The sequence below is a fragment of the Amblyomma mixtum genome, chromosome 9, assembly GCF_055824585.1.
Source record: "Amblyomma mixtum isolate Tamu chromosome 9, ASM5582458v1, whole genome shotgun sequence".
Lineage (NCBI taxonomy): Eukaryota > Metazoa > Arthropoda > Arachnida > Ixodida > Ixodidae > Amblyomma > Amblyomma mixtum.
In genome coordinates, this window is record NC_143020.1 from 63,885,520 (window position 1) to 63,904,815 (window position 19,296).

The following is a 19,296-nucleotide window of genomic DNA, read 5'->3' on the forward strand; positions in this document are numbered from 1 at the left end:
ATCGCTCCTTAGATAGTGTCTAATAGGAGGAAAAGGCTAAAGGCTAAAAGCCATACAAGGCCTTGGTCTCCTGTACAATTTCTTGCAGCAATGAATACAACTCACATCGTTCATAGTTCAGTGAGCATAGTTCACATATCACAGAAAACAACTTTCAAGAATATCAAAGGCACGTATCACCATCCTTCACCACAGTTCAGTAAACTAAAGCTTCCGTATCCTACAAACTGCTCTTTGAAAGACAACCTTCAAGAAAGAATATATGGAGAAAAACTGCAGATTCTAACCTGATGAGTCCTGCCATGAAAGTACACCATGTTTGTGGTCCCCGGAGCTCAAACCTGCATGTGAAAGCCAGATTGTATCCATTAAGACAAAAGATTAAGAGTGCAAAAGTTCACATAGCATTATCTGCATGAGGCGGTGAATATGGAATACACACTCGTAAAACAGCCTTTCCAGGTTTTGTATATTCATAAATCCGAGCCTGAAAAGAAGTGAGTTCTAAAGCAAAATTTCCTGCATGTAGATGACTACTATACTGATGCTCAAGAAAAACTGACAACTGCCTAGAAATTTATAGATCTATTGGAACCGAGCAAGCGGCCATTATTGCATTGATAAACTTGCACGATTTCTGGTTTCATGGGAAGGACAGTTCAAGTCTGACGACACAGGCTTAAGAACTAACAAGTCTAAGTAATGCTTAATGACACAAAACATTGATAGAGCCATTGTTTTTCTATTAAATTTTTATAGCCATTCCACAGTGCACAGGAAAAAGGATTCAGAGCATGACTACCGGTAAAGAAGCCCAGGTTACAGCACCCACCCACGAATGTAGCGAATATGCCCAACATAATGTACCGCCTCCACCATCTCCAGGAGTTCCATTAACCAAGTGAGTAGAACCACATCTGAAACTGCACACTACTGTGTCTTGAGTGCAGTTAGAGCATACCATATTTACTCGCTTACTACCCACACCACCAGTTGTGGGATGAGAAACCAGAAGGAAAAAACAGAAGAAACTATCAAGACCGAGTTTCTCAATGCACTGCTCTGAAAGAAGTTTAAAGGGACACTGAAGCACTTTTTTTGAATATCAGGCTGGCAGCGGCGTCCAATAGTTTTTCATGCTGTATACTGGAACATCGCATACAAATAAGGCAAAAACAAAAACAAATTGCATTTCTTAGCAGAAATATGCGGCCTGTGCCGCGGGGCACACGGTGCGGTGCGCCGCCGCCCGTGATTGATCAAAGGGGCCGTGACGACAAAACACATTGAGGACCGAAGAAGCTACCGATATGGATCCGGCGCTGCGTTGAGCGCAGATCGCAGCTTTCCGTGGTGTTGTAAAAGCGAATATGGAGAATATTTTTTTCACTCAACTCCAAAAAAAAAGGTTGGTTGGTTGGTTGGTTTATGGGGTTTAACGTCCCAAAGCGACTAAGGCTATGAGAGACGCCGTAGTGGAAGGCTCCGGAAATTTCGACCACCTGGGGTTCTTTAACGTGCACTGACATCACACAGTACACGGGCCTCGAATTTCTCCTCCAAAGAAATTCAGCCGCCGCGGCCGGGATCGAACCCACGTCTTTCGGGCCAGCAGCCGAGCACCATAGCCACTGAGCCACCGCGGCGGCCAAAAAAAAAAAAAAAGATACTACAGTTTGTTCATTCCAAGTGTCATCCGAAACCAGAAAAGATCCAGTAAAAATTTCTACACCTAGCACAAGCATACGCCAGCATGAAAGACGCGTATGCAGTTCATGCGTAAAAGGGGCCAGCACAGCCTTTGCTCGTACTCTCGAAAAGGAAGGGGTGCGAACAATACTCAAGCCAATTACAACCAGCAGACGCCTCCAGGCTCGTTTGAAAGAGCGTCATACAAAAGAAAAGGCCCAAGGCGTTGCGTAGAAAAAATCCTGTTTTCAGTGCCCAACATTGTAGGTTGGGGCAACAACAAAGTATTTCAAAGAAACGATGAAGCAGCACAAAGCTGATGTCAAAATGAGCGAAGCGCAGTGGCCTAGCACTGCGAGGCATGTGACCACAAGATAGTGACGCCATCAATGTGCACTGGAAACCAAGCCAAATACGCGCACAAGGCTGCTGCTTCTGTCGTCGCGCGTTCAGCAGATGCCGCGAAATATTAATCGCTCCCTTGGAAACGTTTGCCCTTCCTAGATCTGCAGTTTAGGTTCAGTGACCTGGTGGTTAACTGTATGTGCGCTTAAAAGCCAGGCTAGCCGCTATTCGCCCACTGCCACAACTTGATGAAGAAACCGAGCAAGGTTGTGAAACATCGTGTTTGCATGCAAAAAACTTGGTTGGCGTTCATTTCTCTCTCAAATTTGCATCCCAAATCAGACAGACCTCTGCCGAACACTTTCATTTTAATTGCTTAGCTATGATTAAACCAGATGCCGCATATCAGTCGCTTCGATGCCTGCTTGCTTGCTTGGACGCGTTGAACTGAGCCTAAAGTCACTAACCGAGCCTTCTGAGCCCGCCTCCGGTGGTCTGGCCACGCCTAAGCTGAGGAGAGCGACACATGCTTGAGCCTCTATAAAGGCTTGGCAGGGGCTTTTCTAACTTTTCTAACTACCATGGATGGCACGGAAGAAGTCCATCCCTGGGAACATGGTGATGAGGTGAGCTCATTGAACAGCAACAAGAGTGACAACTGATGACAACAATGATGAATTATTATTATGCAAGGGCAGGTTTGGTCAGACAGCACCGTGGCACAAGGCACTTTCGTCAACACTAGGGGAAGTCTGATACCCATCTCCAGGCATTCCATTCAGCAGAAGCTAGGGGGAAAGCTTGCGTATTGTACCACTGGTAGGTACCCAGTGGCACAGGGAATCCAACCCAGCACATTGTACATGCGAGATGCATGCTCCAATGACTTGGCCCCCGTTGCAGGGAGAGTGAATGCGGCGAGAAAGAGCGAATTAAAGTTTGACTTGTCATCAGTTGCTGCAATATTCTGAGGAGAAATCATAGCAGCACTATACTTGTTTTACGGACATTTTGTGATGCAAGGGAACTAGTCGGGCAACACTAAAAAACGAACACTGGGGGTCAGTAAATCTGGTAAAACTGGTGCGGCCTTGAACAACAGTGTACAGCACCACCAGAGCACGCAGCTTAAAGAAAGCATAGGCCAATTTTTTTAGATGGCCTCGCATTATAATTAAACACTTTTCACCTTAAAGACAAATAAAAGCCTGTACTGCCATCATGAAATGAAATCCATACGCTATGAATTCCAGATGTGCAGATACACATGCAGTATTGTTAGAAAACTAAAATAAACATTGTCACAGCACACTCCATACAGCCAAATGTAACCTACTTTTAAAAAGGCCTCAAAACGGAAAGGAAGATGCCAGAATACAGACTAAATGAACACAGCAATGGATATAGTTTGGACAGAGTCAGTAATGCTACGTGCATAGACGAAATGAGGTCAGTCACTTGTGACCGACAAGGAAACAAAGTGTACTCTTCAGCAAATACAAAAAGACGCCCAAAAACCAGTAAACATCGGCAAGCACATTAGAATATAAAATTCACCACACGACATAGCCCAGGTTTGCCAGAGCTACAATCATCACATGGCGTAAACCAGGAGACAAAGAAAGAAGTGCCGAAGTCGCACATAATGATGTAAGCAAGAATGCGCAGATTCGAGGCCATACATCACAAGAATCAGGATAAATATTGATGTGGTAGACACAGAGGCACGAAAGGCTAAAAGTTCCAAAGCATACAATTTTCATCCTAGATGCTTCTGCTTTGATGGAAAAATGAAAGAATACTGAATATAATGAAAAAGTCAATTCATCCACATAACAGAACAATCACACAAGTACCAGCATAACTTCATTTTGTGCTTTCATGCGATGTCACACGTGTAGTTTTTCACAATGACCATCACCTCAGACGTGACCATGCTTTGATCTCTGGATAACAGGATGGGGTCTGATTCACCCCATTTTGCACCAAATATAAAGGCATTATTCTCTGCCATTAGTATTTTCGATTGAGCATAATATTTTGGAACCAATGGGCCTCCTTCAATAAAGGTGCGGACCAGATTTTTTTTTTTCAATTCTCCGCGTCACAAAGTTACTTGACGAAGTGACATGCGATCTCCTGCCGACACCTGCACAGACTTTCTTACAAAACTATGCAACATCTCCTGAATGTTATAACTGCCCTAAAACATGCGCCAATTTGACCCATGGTATTCTGGAATGCCCCACGGCCATTCAGCCTCTGAGTGATGAAATGATGTGATTCTATGAGTACTACTAATTGCCCACCACAAGAGTACACACGTTGCAGGCTTCACTTGATTGATGTATCTGGTCAGGAGTTCTGTTAGTACCACTACTGTAATGGGAATCCCATTGAGAGCTTAATTTAAACTGTTCAACCATTTCACGCCAGTTATTTCTGCTACACGACTCTTGAGCTAAGAAGAAGAAAAGAACTTGGTGCCTATTTATGTTCCCGTTAGCCCCTCCTTCAGTCTCCATCCCAAGCCTAATGCCATTCCTGTGGAAAGAATTATACTATTTTCGAAACGAATTCACTAAAAAAACTTGTTTTCAGGGCAGTCCCCATTTTCCTTATTATTTAAAACTCTGCAATTCAAGCAAAATCATTAAAAGAAACTTCCAGCTCACTTTGTACACAGACACAATGCACTGAGATCATTTCACATGCAATTTTCCAGGTTATGAACATCAAGCAATGGAGTCATGCAAGGTGGTCAGGTGTGGTATTGAAGGTTTCTTCCTCTGGAACCTTGAATACATTGGCTTATCAGTAACGGCCTGCAAAATAATGGAGAACAAATGAGCATCACAATAAAACAAACACAAATGCCACAAGCAGCAGGGTCTGTGCTTTTGAGCAAATGGCAATGCACAAAGAAACGAAAATGCACAAAATCCACGTCTGACTAAATATTCTGTCATGTTCTTTGTTCTGCAGGCACAAAATGTGAAAGGATACACGTAGGGATAAAGAAGTGCAAGGGCAATCTACTGTAAACTGGGAACACAAATTTATGAAACTGGCTAGTTGGTTTATGGGGATTTAACATCTCAAAGCAACTAAGGCTATGAGGGACGCCGTAGTGAAGGGCTCCTGAAATTTCGACCACCTGGGGTTCTGTAACGTGCACTGACATCGCGCAGAACACGGGCCTGTAGAATTTTGCCTCCATCGAAATTCGGCTGCCGCAGCCAGGATCGAACCCATGTCTTTTGGGTCAGCAGCCGAACGCTGTAACCACTGAGCCACCACGGCGGGTAAATTTTGGAAACTGATATTCTCTACCAGCTAAAGTGCAATGCCGCTTGCGATATTTTTAGCACAGTTGGTCTGGATAGTTCTCTTGGCAAGGTTCTGCATATGTCTGTAGAAGTAGGTTGCATTCAAAGGTTCTTCCTCAAGCATGTACTCTACGTCCTCCTAATAATGCTCCTCATGCCTACAATTCGAAACAACACGCAATAGAGTAAGCAGAAGTCTCCAAGGCCACAACAGCGTTGTTTATATGCTTTGTTATTGAATACACATAAAGCAGTCCTAGATCAGCGCACGACCGAAGAGGGGGATTCCATGGATGCTAGGAAGACGGCATTTTGTCCCAATCCCACTGCTAGCTTTATGCGGGTGCAGTAATGAGCCGGTCGCTTTGTCCGAGTCTCTCCATGCTGTTGAGAGTTCATATTACCACGATGACTTGCAATCAATATATCATTCGAGACACGTACATAAGCTATCTAATTTTGGCATTAAGGTGAAATAGCACTTATCTGCATTAACCTTAAAAATGTGGCCTACGAAACTTGGAAAATCGAATTAACGATATCACGGTAGAAATCTAACCCAAAGAGTGTCAGACCAAGAACATGCATTCATAACCTATACGGACGTGGTCCTTGGGGTTCCTAATCCCTCTCTCGGGAAGTGGAGTGTGTTCGTACTTTTATAAAGTACGAGCGCTGCTTGAAGGGGCTCTCTCCTTATTTGAAAGCATTATGATTTTAAATTTCTTACTGCTGTACGAAATCTCCTCACAATGCAAGCAAAGCTAGGTCCGTAACAGTACGCTCGTAGTGCGTTCGGACGCTAAGCATCCTAGTGCTCTTATGATAGGAACAGGTTATGCTTGTGCTAAATCTGTTGTTTTTAGAAATTTTTCTCTCAGAAGTGTTTCTTCACGAGCCAAAAAAAAGGATGGCACGCAGCGATCTTTTAATAGCCCGACTTTTCCGGTTGTGCCCAGCTTCAGTAGGCACACGTCTGTGATACTGGTTCGTGCAGACCTCTAGCACAGAGTATAATTTTGTTTTGTAGCTTTCCTCGAATCTAAAGCCTGCTTTGTGGCATTTAAGCATCCCAATACAATACAGCAGTTATGCTGTTTCATCAGCATTTAAACAGCATTTAACCAGCATCGCTTTCTCACTCCATAATCACAGCCTCCATGCTCCTTTTTTACTCATAGGGGGCGTGTGCCCGAGATGTTGGAAGGAACATTCCCATTTTTCTAATCAGACAAGCAGTTTTAAGAGACTGAAAGTGTTGGCGGCAGACATTGCTCAGTGTTATACTTATTTCCATGTTTTGAATAAAGATGGCCAGCTGATACGAAGCAGTTTCACGTATGCTGCCAAGGGGTACCTATTGGCGCCTGTCTTGTGCACTGTTAAAACATTCGCCGAGTCCGAAGAGAAAAACCGCTAAGAAACCTTCGAGGGTTTGCGTGGTGGTGACCCCCAAACACACAGATGCGGCTACAGTTCAACATCTATCTCAATCACAGACTGACTCAGTGACAGAAAAGCAGAGGCTTGAAGGAAATGTAAGAGCAATGGCATGCAGTCATGACATGTCCTTTGACTGCTGGCAAACGGTAACTGATTGACATCACCACACAAAATTATTTTCCTCGACTGATTTAAAGAGCGGGTACTGGCAGATAGAGCTTGATGAACATGGACAGGAAAAAACTGCCTTCGTCACTCCCAATGCCCTATATGAATTTAAGTTGTTGCCTTCGGTCTCTGTTCAACATCGCTGACGTTTCAGTGACGTTTCAGAGCCTTCGTTCTCCGTCACTGGCGTTTCAGCGATGTTTCAGCACTGTTTCTTGAATATCTCATTCTGCTCAGCCATTCTGTGGAAGGGAACAAGCCTTGTCGCTGCCACTGCTTTCCCGTGCTGTATGTACTGCTCGCATCATTCAATGCGGACCGAGTAGACCCAGGACGAATGTCAGAGGGGGGATATTCGCAAGCGGTGTCCCCCCATCCTCAGCAAAAGGGGGGTCAGGAACCCCCTGTCCCCTACTGCGATTTACATCACTGCATATTTTACAGGACAGGAACACCAAGCTATAGGTCGGCATAGACTGGCAGCAGTTCTGCTGGAATCTTCTTCCCCTGGCTACTGGTGCTCCTAGGACCAAAGCCTGCAAAATCAAAAAAACACGAAAAAGGCACAGCAAACCCACACAAAAAACGATAAAACACACTCCATATGAATTTTCATAAATTAACGCCAATTACAGCTTTGCAGCCTATTGCGTCTACTTCCGCACATCTGCAAGCATTGAAGTAGCAGGTTTAAAGGAATCACTCCGGCAGATTTCACTGAAGCATATTTCTCTATATTGTTTTTATACACTTCTGCAGCTTTCATGTTACTGGTGAAAGCATTAATAAGCCTGAGTCTTTCGTGACTACGCGGGAACATTAGGGCACGTGCACACGAAGACGGACCATGCTTCACACGCGCACGCTGCAAAAGTAACGTTCACGGGGTCACACCAAGTTATCCTTGCTCTGTCCGTAGGCACATAGATTTCCTTCTGCAAAGCTTCGTCTACTCACAGACTGACAACACACAAAAACGAGTGTGTAAAGCAAGACTGAGTTACTAGGCACAACCGGCAACACAGGAAAAGCGAGCGACTGTTGATGCCACCCGCGATGAAGCTTGCGCCATCGTTAGAGCAAGCAAAGTTGGAGTGGGAAAGTTTAAATACAAGAAAAAAAAACATAACTGAACCATGTAGACAACTTTAATTAAGCATTAATGACACAAAAAAGTCTGATCTGTGCACAAGGTATAGTTGATTGGTGCCCAACATGGAGGAAGGAGAGTTTTTTCCGTTCCCTCTTCCCTGCCTCCATGTTTTTTTCCCGTGGTTTTTTCCTTTCTCCAAGGTGCCCAAACTACATCAAAAGCTGCATGACGTGGCTTGTTGTTCGGGTCGTTCCTGTGGTTTCGTTTGTGTGGGCATTGCATGCAGACGTGCGGTTTCGGTCTTTCTTTCCTTAATACTGTCATTTACATCGCTCGAAAAGGTCAGTTTCACGCTGCCTCGACCTGCAGAGACTTCACTGCAATGGGATGCAACATGTTCCGAGTGCCATCAAGCATAGGGAACCCCACAAACAGTACGCCGTTGCGATCCGCTGGCAGACTGCCTGCGACGGTCAACCCTAGGCTGTGCTTCGAGAATTTTGTTGGCGGCAGAGTTTGAGAGCGTTGTGGAAGTTGAAGAATTCGGTTAAGTAGGCTGTTTCTCTCCTTGAGGAGCACCAATTTCTCGCTCGGACAACTTCGGCTATGTGTCACAACCGTTCTCGCATGACGGCGGTACCGCGTTCGCTATGTTTGCAACTATATGCTGTTCGGCCTCCGTCAGTACATCGTGACAAGATGTTAAAGCACAGAACAATTTATTCCTCAGACATTTGTGCTGTATGCGAGAAACTCGAATCCATAGCTAACAAGACGTATGTGGTTACTGCATGCTGTCAGCTGCGGAAACGGCGACATGTTAGCAGCACAAAGCAGCAGATTCCCACTTTGAAATCTTCACCTGGGGAGGGAGCTCGCACCCTGGGTATCACCTCCTTTGCTCCACTACGAATGCGCCGATATCCGTTACAACTGCAGAAGGAGAACGTTAGGACCTACAATAGCAACGAATTAGCGTACCTCCAAAGGATCTCATTGCAGAGCGCCACCTAATCGTGATTTCGTGATGAGACAGCGAACAGAGTGAAAATGCACAGAGCCCATTGTCACATGTATTTTTGTCGCACAATTATGCACAGTGCAAAGTCTGTTAAAAATTTTTAGAATATGAATAGATAAGTCAAACACTGCCTGAATCATATATCTTTGTTAAGCACTGGAATTGCCATCATACCGCTTGTCGCATTGTGTGCACAGAGTTTTGTCTGAACCCATGAATTGCCTGGCACACCGACCCCTCCTGCTCACACACTTGCTGGTTGCCAAAGCTCTTCTTTTTCTAGTGTCAAACTCATTGTCAGTGCTTGGCGACTCACATCCTGGCACAGAGATTGCTCTTGTACAAAATTAATTAAGCTGCTTAAAAATAAAATATCTGGGCCACTTGCATACATTATAACCTCTATTACCTCACAGAGCCCAAAATGCTAAGTTAGCACTTTTTAAACAGAGGGGGGGTGGGGGGACACCCAACTGCGCGGGAACGGGGACGTGCTCTGCATGGGCTCCGTGAATCGTCAGTGTTCTTGACCGGAAAACCCCAGTTTAATGCAAAGTGTTCATTGGATGTGTTCCGTGAAGTTACGAGGACCATCTGGACACCAATTTTATCTCTGTGAGTAGAATATTTTTCCACTTACGGGACATTGAAATCTTGAGGCGGCGAGAGCCACGCTACACCTAACGCCAACGTAGCGTCGGCCGTGGCCGAAGCAGGAGACGCATGGGCTTCGCTGGCCCTACCGGGGTGAGCAGCCTCGACGGCGGCATGGCATCAGCATCGACTGCGGCACATATTACGGCCCCGGTTATTGAAAATAACCCGGGTACGGACCAGCCCCAAGCCATGGAGCTTGCAAGCACCAACAACGCTGGAGCTACGAGGGGACCGCAAGAACAACCAAGAGTCTACCCAGTCAACGAGACCCCGTGGCGAGTGATGAAGGAATTAGTGGAGCGCAGAGCCCAGAAGGATAGAAAAGCTACCGGTCAGACATGAACACCTTCGGAGGCAAACAAGACTCCAGTGGGAACGAGCGAGCCACAGCGGCAGAAACCTGGGACACCGGGACCGAACGCCATGGTCCCGAATGCGCCACCGGCGTCCGCTGCAAACAACCAACTGAAGACACTCCCTGGTAACAGGCGAGATTTCGTACAGCTCCCGAAAGGAGGATACAAAATCGTATTCCGACCGAAGAGCCACAACCTAAGAGTGGGAGATTTCAAGCCCAGCGTTTACATACAAGCCCTGGTGAAGGAATGCAACCTGGTATACATCGGCGACATGCTTGTCGCGGTGAAAGCCATCTCAAACATAATAATAGTCCGGACGCCAGATGGCGCGAAGGCAGACGCTCTGCAAAAGACGAGGAAGTTGTGCCTCGGAGACAAACAATTCGAGTTCAATGCCTACTGCTCCACGGCGGAGGGAACTGTCCGGGGTGTGGTGCATGGAGTGATGGCCGGCACCACGCAAGAAGTCCTAATGAACCACATCCAAGTAGCAACGCCGGGAATTCGTGCAGTCTACTCAAGAATGCTCGGGAAGTCAGAGTCAGCGCTCATCGCGTTCGACGGACCGAGGTTGCCCAAGACAGTCGCAGTGATGGGAGGACTGTACAGAGTTTACCCTTACCAACCTACGAAGCAGGTGTGCTTCAGATGCCACCTGCAGGGGCACCTACCAGACGTCTGCCCGGAACCAGAACCCATTCCGCAGTGTCCTAGATGCAAACGTGCCAACGTCGACGGACACGAGTGTGGGGAGCCCAGGTGTGAGTGGTGTGGCGGAGCTCACGCCACGGGCGATATAGGATGTAAGAGACGTCTCAAGCGGAAAGGCCAGCAGAACCAGCAAGGCAAGAAAAAAGAAAGCAGTTGCCACGGTGGCCACAGGCCGCGGTGGTTCGACAGCGAGGAAGCCGAAACGAAAGAAAAGAACGGATCTTCGAGATCGGCGTCTCGGAACAGGCGCGGCGGCAGCAGAAGCCGAACGCCGTTCTTCAAAGAGGGAGACTTTCCGGGGTTAGCAGACGCGAGAACCACCAACCACGGTGGCAACAACGCCTGGGTTCGAGGGAATGCTCATGGCGCTTCCGCATCTAAACAGAAGACCAAGCAGTCCAAGAAGGTGAGTCAGTCTAGGAGCGAGTCTCCAGTCTATCCCACTGCTCTAGACTATTCGATACAGGCTAGATTCGAAGCTCTAGAAAAAACAAACAGGGAACTTAGAGAGGAAAATGAACGACTAAAAAGAAGACTCTCGTTTATAGAACAGCGACAACAAAGAGAAGAAAATGATACAAACCGACGAAAAGTACACGGAGTACAATCGCCCACGACGAAAACAAGCACGCAGGGGGCAGCAGCCGTACAACCGCAAGTAAGGGAATAAATAGATGCTACTATACCACTACACCAAATACAGGAGCAACAGAAAACAGTTTTGACGACGCTGGAACAAATCATGAGCAGACTGAACGCGACCGATCAGAGATTGGCAGAACTGTTCAGGAGACAAAACAAGAGAGCACCGGAACAGGTCGACCTAAACGAAAGCGTGAAGATCTTCGCGGCGCAGCAGTAGTGTCACATCATGGCTAACGCAGAATAAAAATTTACAATATGGCAATGGAACTGTAGAGGATTTCGAAAAAAAAACCGATTTCAACATACATGTAATGCAGCATAAACACCCTCCCACTGTAATAGCGCTGCAAGAAACTAACACTTCGCCGAAGATAGTCGGCTACGACACCATAGTAGATGAAAGATTTAAAAAAGTGGCCATTTTATGTCAGAAGGGGTCACTGCGCACAAGCACACGACACCAGAAGAAGATATAGAACACCTTTTAATAGAGGTAATACCTAAGAAGCGCGGGGAGAAGAGCCTATTCGTACTTAACATATATTCACCACCGCGCAAGAAGAGACATGACTTCAGAGAAATCATTAGAGCGGTGATCGGCCTGGTAAAACAAAACCACCTTGTGATTGTAGGAGATTTCGATGCTCCGCACAAAGAGTGGGGCTACAAGATGAATACAAAGAAAGGAAAAACCATCCTAGATGGAGTGGACACGCACGGGCTGGAAATCGTTACCGATAGCAGATACCCTACTAGGGTCGGAAACAGCGTTTCAAGAGACACTAGCCCTGATTTGACCATCATAGGAAATATCCTAGACTACGAATGGTCTAACACCGGGGAGCAGTTCGGAAGTGACCACTACGTAATTCAAACGCAAATTAAACTTACAAGGTTCAGCACAATCCAGAGAAAGACAAAAATCACAGATTGGAAAAAATTCTGTGAACAGTTGGAGAATGAAGCCGGAAGAACTGCGATAACTGACATCGAAAAGTGGACCAAACGACTACGGGAGGTCCACAGAGACAATACTACGGAGCTAGAGGTCACCGATGAATTTCCACGTGCGGATAAACGATTGCTACATCTTTGGGAGGCTCGTAGGGGGCTGACGAAAAGATGGAAGAAACAAAAACATAACAGGAAATTGAGACTCAGAATAGCTCAAATCAATAAGGAGATAGAAGACCACACCGCAAACTTACTTAGAGATAATTGGCACCAAATTTGCAATGAACTAAACGGCAACTTGGGTAGTGCTAAAACATGGGAGCTGCTCAGGCACCTCATAGACCCGACAAAATCGAAAAGAGAAAACAGCAAAACGATAGAACGTATCACGCACAATTTCCAGGGAACGGACGCCCAGATTACAGATTTTCTTTGGTCCAGGTACGTCGGAAGCACGCAGGTGCCACCCTGCACCATGGTATATTCAGGGACAAGGAACTCGAAGCTGGATGAACCGATAAAAGACTACGAGGTATACGCGGCTGCCAGGTCATTCACAAGGAACACAACACCGGGAAAAGATCAAGTAACAAATGCAATGATCAGAAACCTCAGTGATGACCAAATCGAAAGCCTGACTGGACTAATCAACGAGCACTGGGAAAGGGGCACGGTCCCGGCGGAGTGGAAACACACTGAGATTATCGTGATACCTAAACCAGGGAAAACACCCAGTTTAGAGAACCTTAGGCCCATTTCACTAACTTCATGCCTCGGTAAACTATACGAGAAAGTGGTCAAGACTAGACTGAGCATTTACATGGAGGACAACGGTCTGTTTCCGGATACCATGTTCGGGTTCAGAACGGGGCTCTCCACGCAAGACGTGATGCTCCAGTTAAGAGACACGGTACTAAAACAAATATCGGGCACTCGAGAAGGCGTAATCTTGGCCGTAGACCTCAAGGGGGCCTTCGACAACATCGGCCACAATGCCATTCTCACAGAACTCTCGGCAACAAACTGTGGGGAGAGGATCTTCGCATACGTAAAGGCCTTCCTGTCTAACAGAACAGCAACGATCGGCATCAACAACATTAGGTCAGAAAAGAAGACGACGCCAAACAGAGGGACGCCACAAGGATCCATCATCTCACCTTTGCTCTTTAAAATAGCAATGATTGGATTAACTAGGAGACTGAAAAACATCAAAGATGTAGAACATTCAATTTACGCGGACGACATCACAGTGTGGACGACAACAGGATCAACGGGAAACAAGCAAGAAATATTGCAAAGAGCGGCGGATGAGATCGGTCAATTTGCTTTATTTAGCGGGATGCAGTGCTCCCCAGAAAAATCTGAATTTATTAGACTTCACAAAAATAAAGAGGACAGGGGAACGATAGAATTAGAGATAGATGGACAACCCGTAAGGAGGACAAATAAGCTTCGCATCTTGGGAATGTGGCTGCAGGAGAAAGGCAAACGGGACCATACCATCCAGCTCTTGGAACACTCCACGAAACAGATATGCAGGATGTTAAGCCGGATTACGAACAAGAGAAAAGGGGTGAAGGAGCGAGATGCGTTACGGATCACTTCTGCGCTCATCATACCGAGGATGACGTACGCGCTTCCGTACCTACAACCTAACAAAGGGGAAAAGAACAAAATGGAAACATGCATCAGAAGGGCGTATAAGCAAGCCTTAGGCGTCATGACCTGCGCCTCGACAGAGAAGCTGATGAACATGGGTGTGTATGGCACCTATGAGGAGCACAGCGAAACCATGCTCAGGGGCGCGATTACGAGTTGCTCAAAATCGTCTCAATCGGAAAGTGTCTCAAAAAGTGTCTCATTTGCCCCGTTCCTATTGGTCGGTCGTGACCAGCGGCCATATTGTTTTTTTACGTCACCGGCCGACGTCAGAAGTGCGCCAGAAGTGGTGACGTTGCTTGCCTAATTATGCGAGCCGATTGAGACGATTTTTTGAGACTAGAACGAGTGGTCTCAAACCGCTCGAGACAGAAAATGGCGGTTGTTTACATGGCCGGTGGCCGCGCGAGCAGCGGTGTAAGAGGGTGCATGAAGACGGTTTTGACGTGCCGGACGAGTTGTTTCGACGTTTTGACATAGGAAAGAGCATAATGGCTGTGCGACGAACTCGGCGTTGAACTTGGAGGTGTGCGGGTGAGTGCGCGGTCAGTGGAGCGGCAAGTGCCTGTGCGCGCCTTCGCCGCCGGTGGGTTTCAAGACACCGTAGGAAATGAAGTAAACGTCGGCGTAGCCCAACCGACTGTGCAAGTGTTTGCGGTGAGTTGCGGAGACCACTGTCAAAGTTAAGTCGCAGAAGGTGCGCGCTTTCCGGCGAGACCCCTCAAGACAAGGCGGCGGCGAAGGTGGACTTCCTTCGAATAAACTTTCGCCACCGCAGTATCCCCGGCGGCGTCATCCGAGCATCATCCGAACGGAACGGCACCACCAACACGAATATCAAGTGCTTAACCCGAAGCGGGCGGCATGAGTTGGTTACGAGGCGGAAGAGTGATTGTTGCCGCAGTGACCGGGCGTGCCGGCTCTTAATTCCCGCAGTGAGATTGCAAGCTCCCATCAGCTGCACCGGTCTGCTTCCGTATGTCGGCAGTTGCTGCAGTGTGATTATTCATGGTCGCCGGGTATTTTCTGAACAAAAATAAATATAATCACGCATCGCCCTTGGAGCACATTTGCCATCGATAGCAGCAAGGTGAGTTCACACTGGCGAGTCGCGGAGGTCGCGCGACAGGCTTAAATCGATTTATTACGCTCCCTCCCCGCTTTACATGTGCTTCGCAAACCGTAACTAATTGACCGAAATCGGTCGCCTAGAATACTAGCGCGACGATTGCAACTCGCCAGTGTGAACTTGCCTTGAAGCTGCCTTCGCCGGTTTTCGAGCCAAGCGCTCCTTCCAAATTGTTCTCGGCAGACTCGTAGCAATCACTGCCTTTAAACAGATTTTTCCGCGCACTTAAGACGTCTGCGCAGTACTTTGATTCTGCGTAATGTGTAAAAAAAGAGGACAGCCGTCGAATCAGCTGATTTTTTTTCTGGCTGCCATGTTTACGATGGCTGAGTATGTGCGTGGAGGGATAAGGCTGAATCGGTTGAATCAGGCGGCAGCTCACGCCGCCTAGCCGCCGCTACCGACGCTTTTCCAGCGTCAGCGCACCCTCGCGGCAGCAAAAGTGACTGAAGAGCAAACTTAATTGCAAAATTGAGGACGCTTCTTCTTTTGCTTCATGTCGTTGAGTTTGAAACATAGTTTGTTAGCGAAATAAAACATTCTTCAAATTATTAACGGCGTGTTTACAGCAAAACTTTAGTATACGGTCCCTTATTGCGCAACTAAATGCTTCCTGGGTGGAACCCTACTATTAGACACCACAACCTCGCTGCTAATTGGTTGATTCCGCGGTCAACAACTCGCGGTGTCGTCATTTTGACGTCAGAGTCTCAAAATTGAGACGATTTCTCGTAATCGCGCCCCAGATTTCAAATGGAAAGACTTAAAAGAACAGCCGCTGGCCGCGCACTACTGGTCAAGCTAGGATACCCGGCAGAAGACGAGGGCGAAGACAAGACAGACATTGACAGCCAAATTAGGAGCACTTTCTTGGTTAAACCAGTGCCCAGAAACATGGACCCCAAGAACCACGAAGGAAGACGGGCGGCGAGATCATTAGAGTTGGACAGGTTCCTAAAGAAGAAACAGATGGTTCTGTATGTTGACGCGTCCAAGTACAGAACGAAGGAAAACGCTAGGGCGGTAGCAGTAGTGAACGCCAATGGGAATATAGTTACTGGTGCATCAGTGCGCACAAGGACAACACAAGCAGCGGAAGAGATCGCCATAGCTCTAGCCCTGACTGAAGCCAATCGGCAGGGACTGAGTTACTGGATAGTGACGGATTCTCAGGCTGCAGCAAGGGCATACAGAGATGGAAGGATCGGCCGAAAAGCCGCGAGTATCCTCTTCGAACAAAAACAACACAGACATGGATCAAACAACACAAGCATTCAACACACCATCATTTGGATCCCTGACACTGGGGTTGAGGGAAATCTCATGGCAGACACCGTTGTCCGAGGGTTCACGAACCGGAGGGCGGGTTTGCCGGTCGAACCCTTCAGCACGCCAGAATCTTACGGGGAGGCAATGAAGGCGTTGTTGGGAGCGCGCAAGAAGTACTCGGCTCCGGCGGATATCCTCGACAGAGAGCAGGCCACCACGCTCAGACGACTACAAACAGACACCTACCCAAGCAGAGCCATGTATCACAAAATGTGGCCGAACAGATACGCGAAAGAGTGCGTGTGGTGTGGGGGCTACGCCACAACGTACCACGCCACCTGGGGCTGCGAAAAAAGCCCTTTACTACCAAAGGTAAATAGCCCTAGTCTAGAGCAGTGGGAGGCCCTCCTGGCTGACTCCGACCCGAGCACACAGCTTATGCTGGTGACGAGGGCCAAGGCAGCGGCGGAGGCCAACGGGATCCTGGACTAGGGAAGACCGACCACTGAAGCTCCACATCTATCTATCCCCATCTCCCTACTCCCTAACTCTTCCTTTTGAAAAAAAAAAAAATAAATGTTTTCACTACTACTACTACTTAAACAGAGTACACCATGTTGCCACAACCTACACTGAAGACTACTCCTCTGGCTCAGCCCACCATGATGCAGAGAGTTTTGCGTTGTCACCAACTCTTCACACAAACATTTTTGCAGACACAGGTCCGCGTAGGGGGCAGGAAAAAAAAGACGGCGCTACGGATGAGGCGGTTGCACTACACAGCGATGTTTTCACACGACGCAACCCGAGTATCCACCACCACAAAATGCACTGCATGGAGCACCAAGTCGCAGAAGCCTGGCGACGCTGCTGTAGTCGCGGAAGAAAACACTCCGACGGCCGTGTACCCAAGATCGTATCACGTCGCACACACGGCAGTTTTCAAGCACAGTGCCTACACGAAGCGCGATCAAAATCGGTGATGGACACACAGCAGCAGAAACGTCGTCGTTTAACAACGCTCGCTCGGTAGAGATCACTGCAACCATTGCAACCAAAGCGGCTAGCTGTACAACGCCGAGTTCATTTCAGCATACGGAAAAAAAAAAAAAAAAACTGCGCGCGTACTGAGCCTTCACACGCGCGCATTTCTCTGCCTCGACAGAGAAGCGCTTGCTCCGATCGCAATCACTTTCACTACGCGCACATTTGTGACCGTGCTATGCAGCCTATGGACGCACAGGAAATTCGCCGTGCGCCTCTTTTCTCCATGGTGAGCAGCTAGTACTCGCCGCTGCCATTCGTCGCAAGAATTAGGAAGACCGTTGGCACACGCATATCAAACATCCAACCGCACGGCTTGCATAGGCCCTTGGAATCGAAGCACTTGAAGCATTCAGAAGCAAGTATCCAGTATCCAACGAGGCGGCTTGCAGACTTTGAACCACTTGTTTACGACGGCGTGAGACCGCCGCGGCTACACGCCATTTTTTGCTGTCGACGGAAGTGGCGTCGTGTCACGTGATATTGCTCCTCGGCGTCGTCTGCTCGAGTGCGCCTACGGAATATGGTCTGGCAATAAGCGTCCGGGTGACTGCGTAGACATTAACTCAATTTAACGCACTGCATGCGTTATCTGCACAAGATAAAAGGCGCAGAGGCGCAGGAAGAAAACAAAAATAGGGCCAGTCACCCAATACTTATCCGATCAACGCCCGCTTCAGGGGAGATTCTTTATTCCGGATACGGCACCTGTTTCTCCCATTTTTTCGCTTCCATCCCATAACGGCGCGGTTCGGGTGTCCACCGAGATATGTGAGACAGATATTGCGCCATTTCCTTTACTCGGAAAACCAATTTAGCTTAAAGCGCGACCAGCGTAGTGAAGCTTTCGCTTCAAAACTTTGTGCATGATGCGAGTTCAGGATACGTGCGTCATGCGTTGTGCGTGGTGGCATCGAGCTGGACGCGTTCTAGTGCTGCGCATTCAACGCGTCGGCGGATTGTAGTTTCAATACAGTGGAGAAATATCTCCACATATGGTTTCTAATCGCGCAGTACGCAATGGCGTCGAGAAACCATAGCACGTAAAAGTTGCGCTCCATCGGGCGCGATATCGAAACCAACAGTGTCGAAATTAGGTTTTGCTTTCGGTCTTGCTGGAATGTCACACCTGACAGCCAGCTTTCAATGAACTATATCTTGTGTACAGATCAGAAATTTGTTTCGTCCCTAATACTTAATTGAAGCTGTTTACACGGTCCTGATAATGTTTCTTTTTATATATATATATTTAAACAGGCCCACACCAACCTTGATCAGAGACTAACTCAAATGGAGGAAACAAGGTGGGCAAAAAAGGTGTACAAGTATCTGTACATGAAAAGTATTAACACAAAATGGACTAATAGAACCCCAAAGCTAAGAACGAAGTATTTACGGGTGAGGGATGGGACGCAACAAAATACTAACGTGAAAGCGGAGGTAAAGGAGACGGAAAGAAAGATGTGAAAAGAAAGAATCCAGGAAAAATCGGCACTAGGCATATATGGGACACGAAAATAGGACATCAAAAAAGAGCGATTATTCGATAATTCGCGGGGCAGTACACTGATTTTTGAGGCTAGGACAGGGACTCTGAGAACAAAAACGTATAGGTCCAAATTTGAAGAAGTGGATATTTTGTGCTCTGCTTGTAAAACGGAAACGGAGATCATAGAGCACTTGGTTCTGAGGTGCGCAGAACTCCGCCCAGCTCTTCCAGACGGGACAGCAACGGCCATAGAGATAGCGCTGGGATTTACTGGGGAGGACGGGCGAGTGGA

The 19,296-nt window shown here is 47.4% G+C and overlaps 1 protein-coding gene across 4 annotated transcripts in view; it reads right to left on the reverse strand.

Moving 5' to 3' along the window:
* The window catches only part of LOC149329366 (uncharacterized), an 81,875-nt gene extending 63,849 nt beyond the window's left edge, over positions 1-18,026 (reverse strand). For 2 of the 4 annotated variants that reach the window (XM_089560213.1, XM_089560211.1), the window contains exon 1: positions 288-18,026. In XM_089560213.1, the coding sequence (XP_089416339.1) occupies positions 288-369 (82 nt within the window). In that variant the 5' untranslated portion in view covers positions 370-18,026. The remainder of the gene's footprint in view (positions 1-287) is intronic. The other 2 variants (XM_089560210.1, XM_089560209.1) reach the window with 2 other exon arrangements.
* Positions 18,027-19,296: the final 1,270 nt, after the last annotated feature.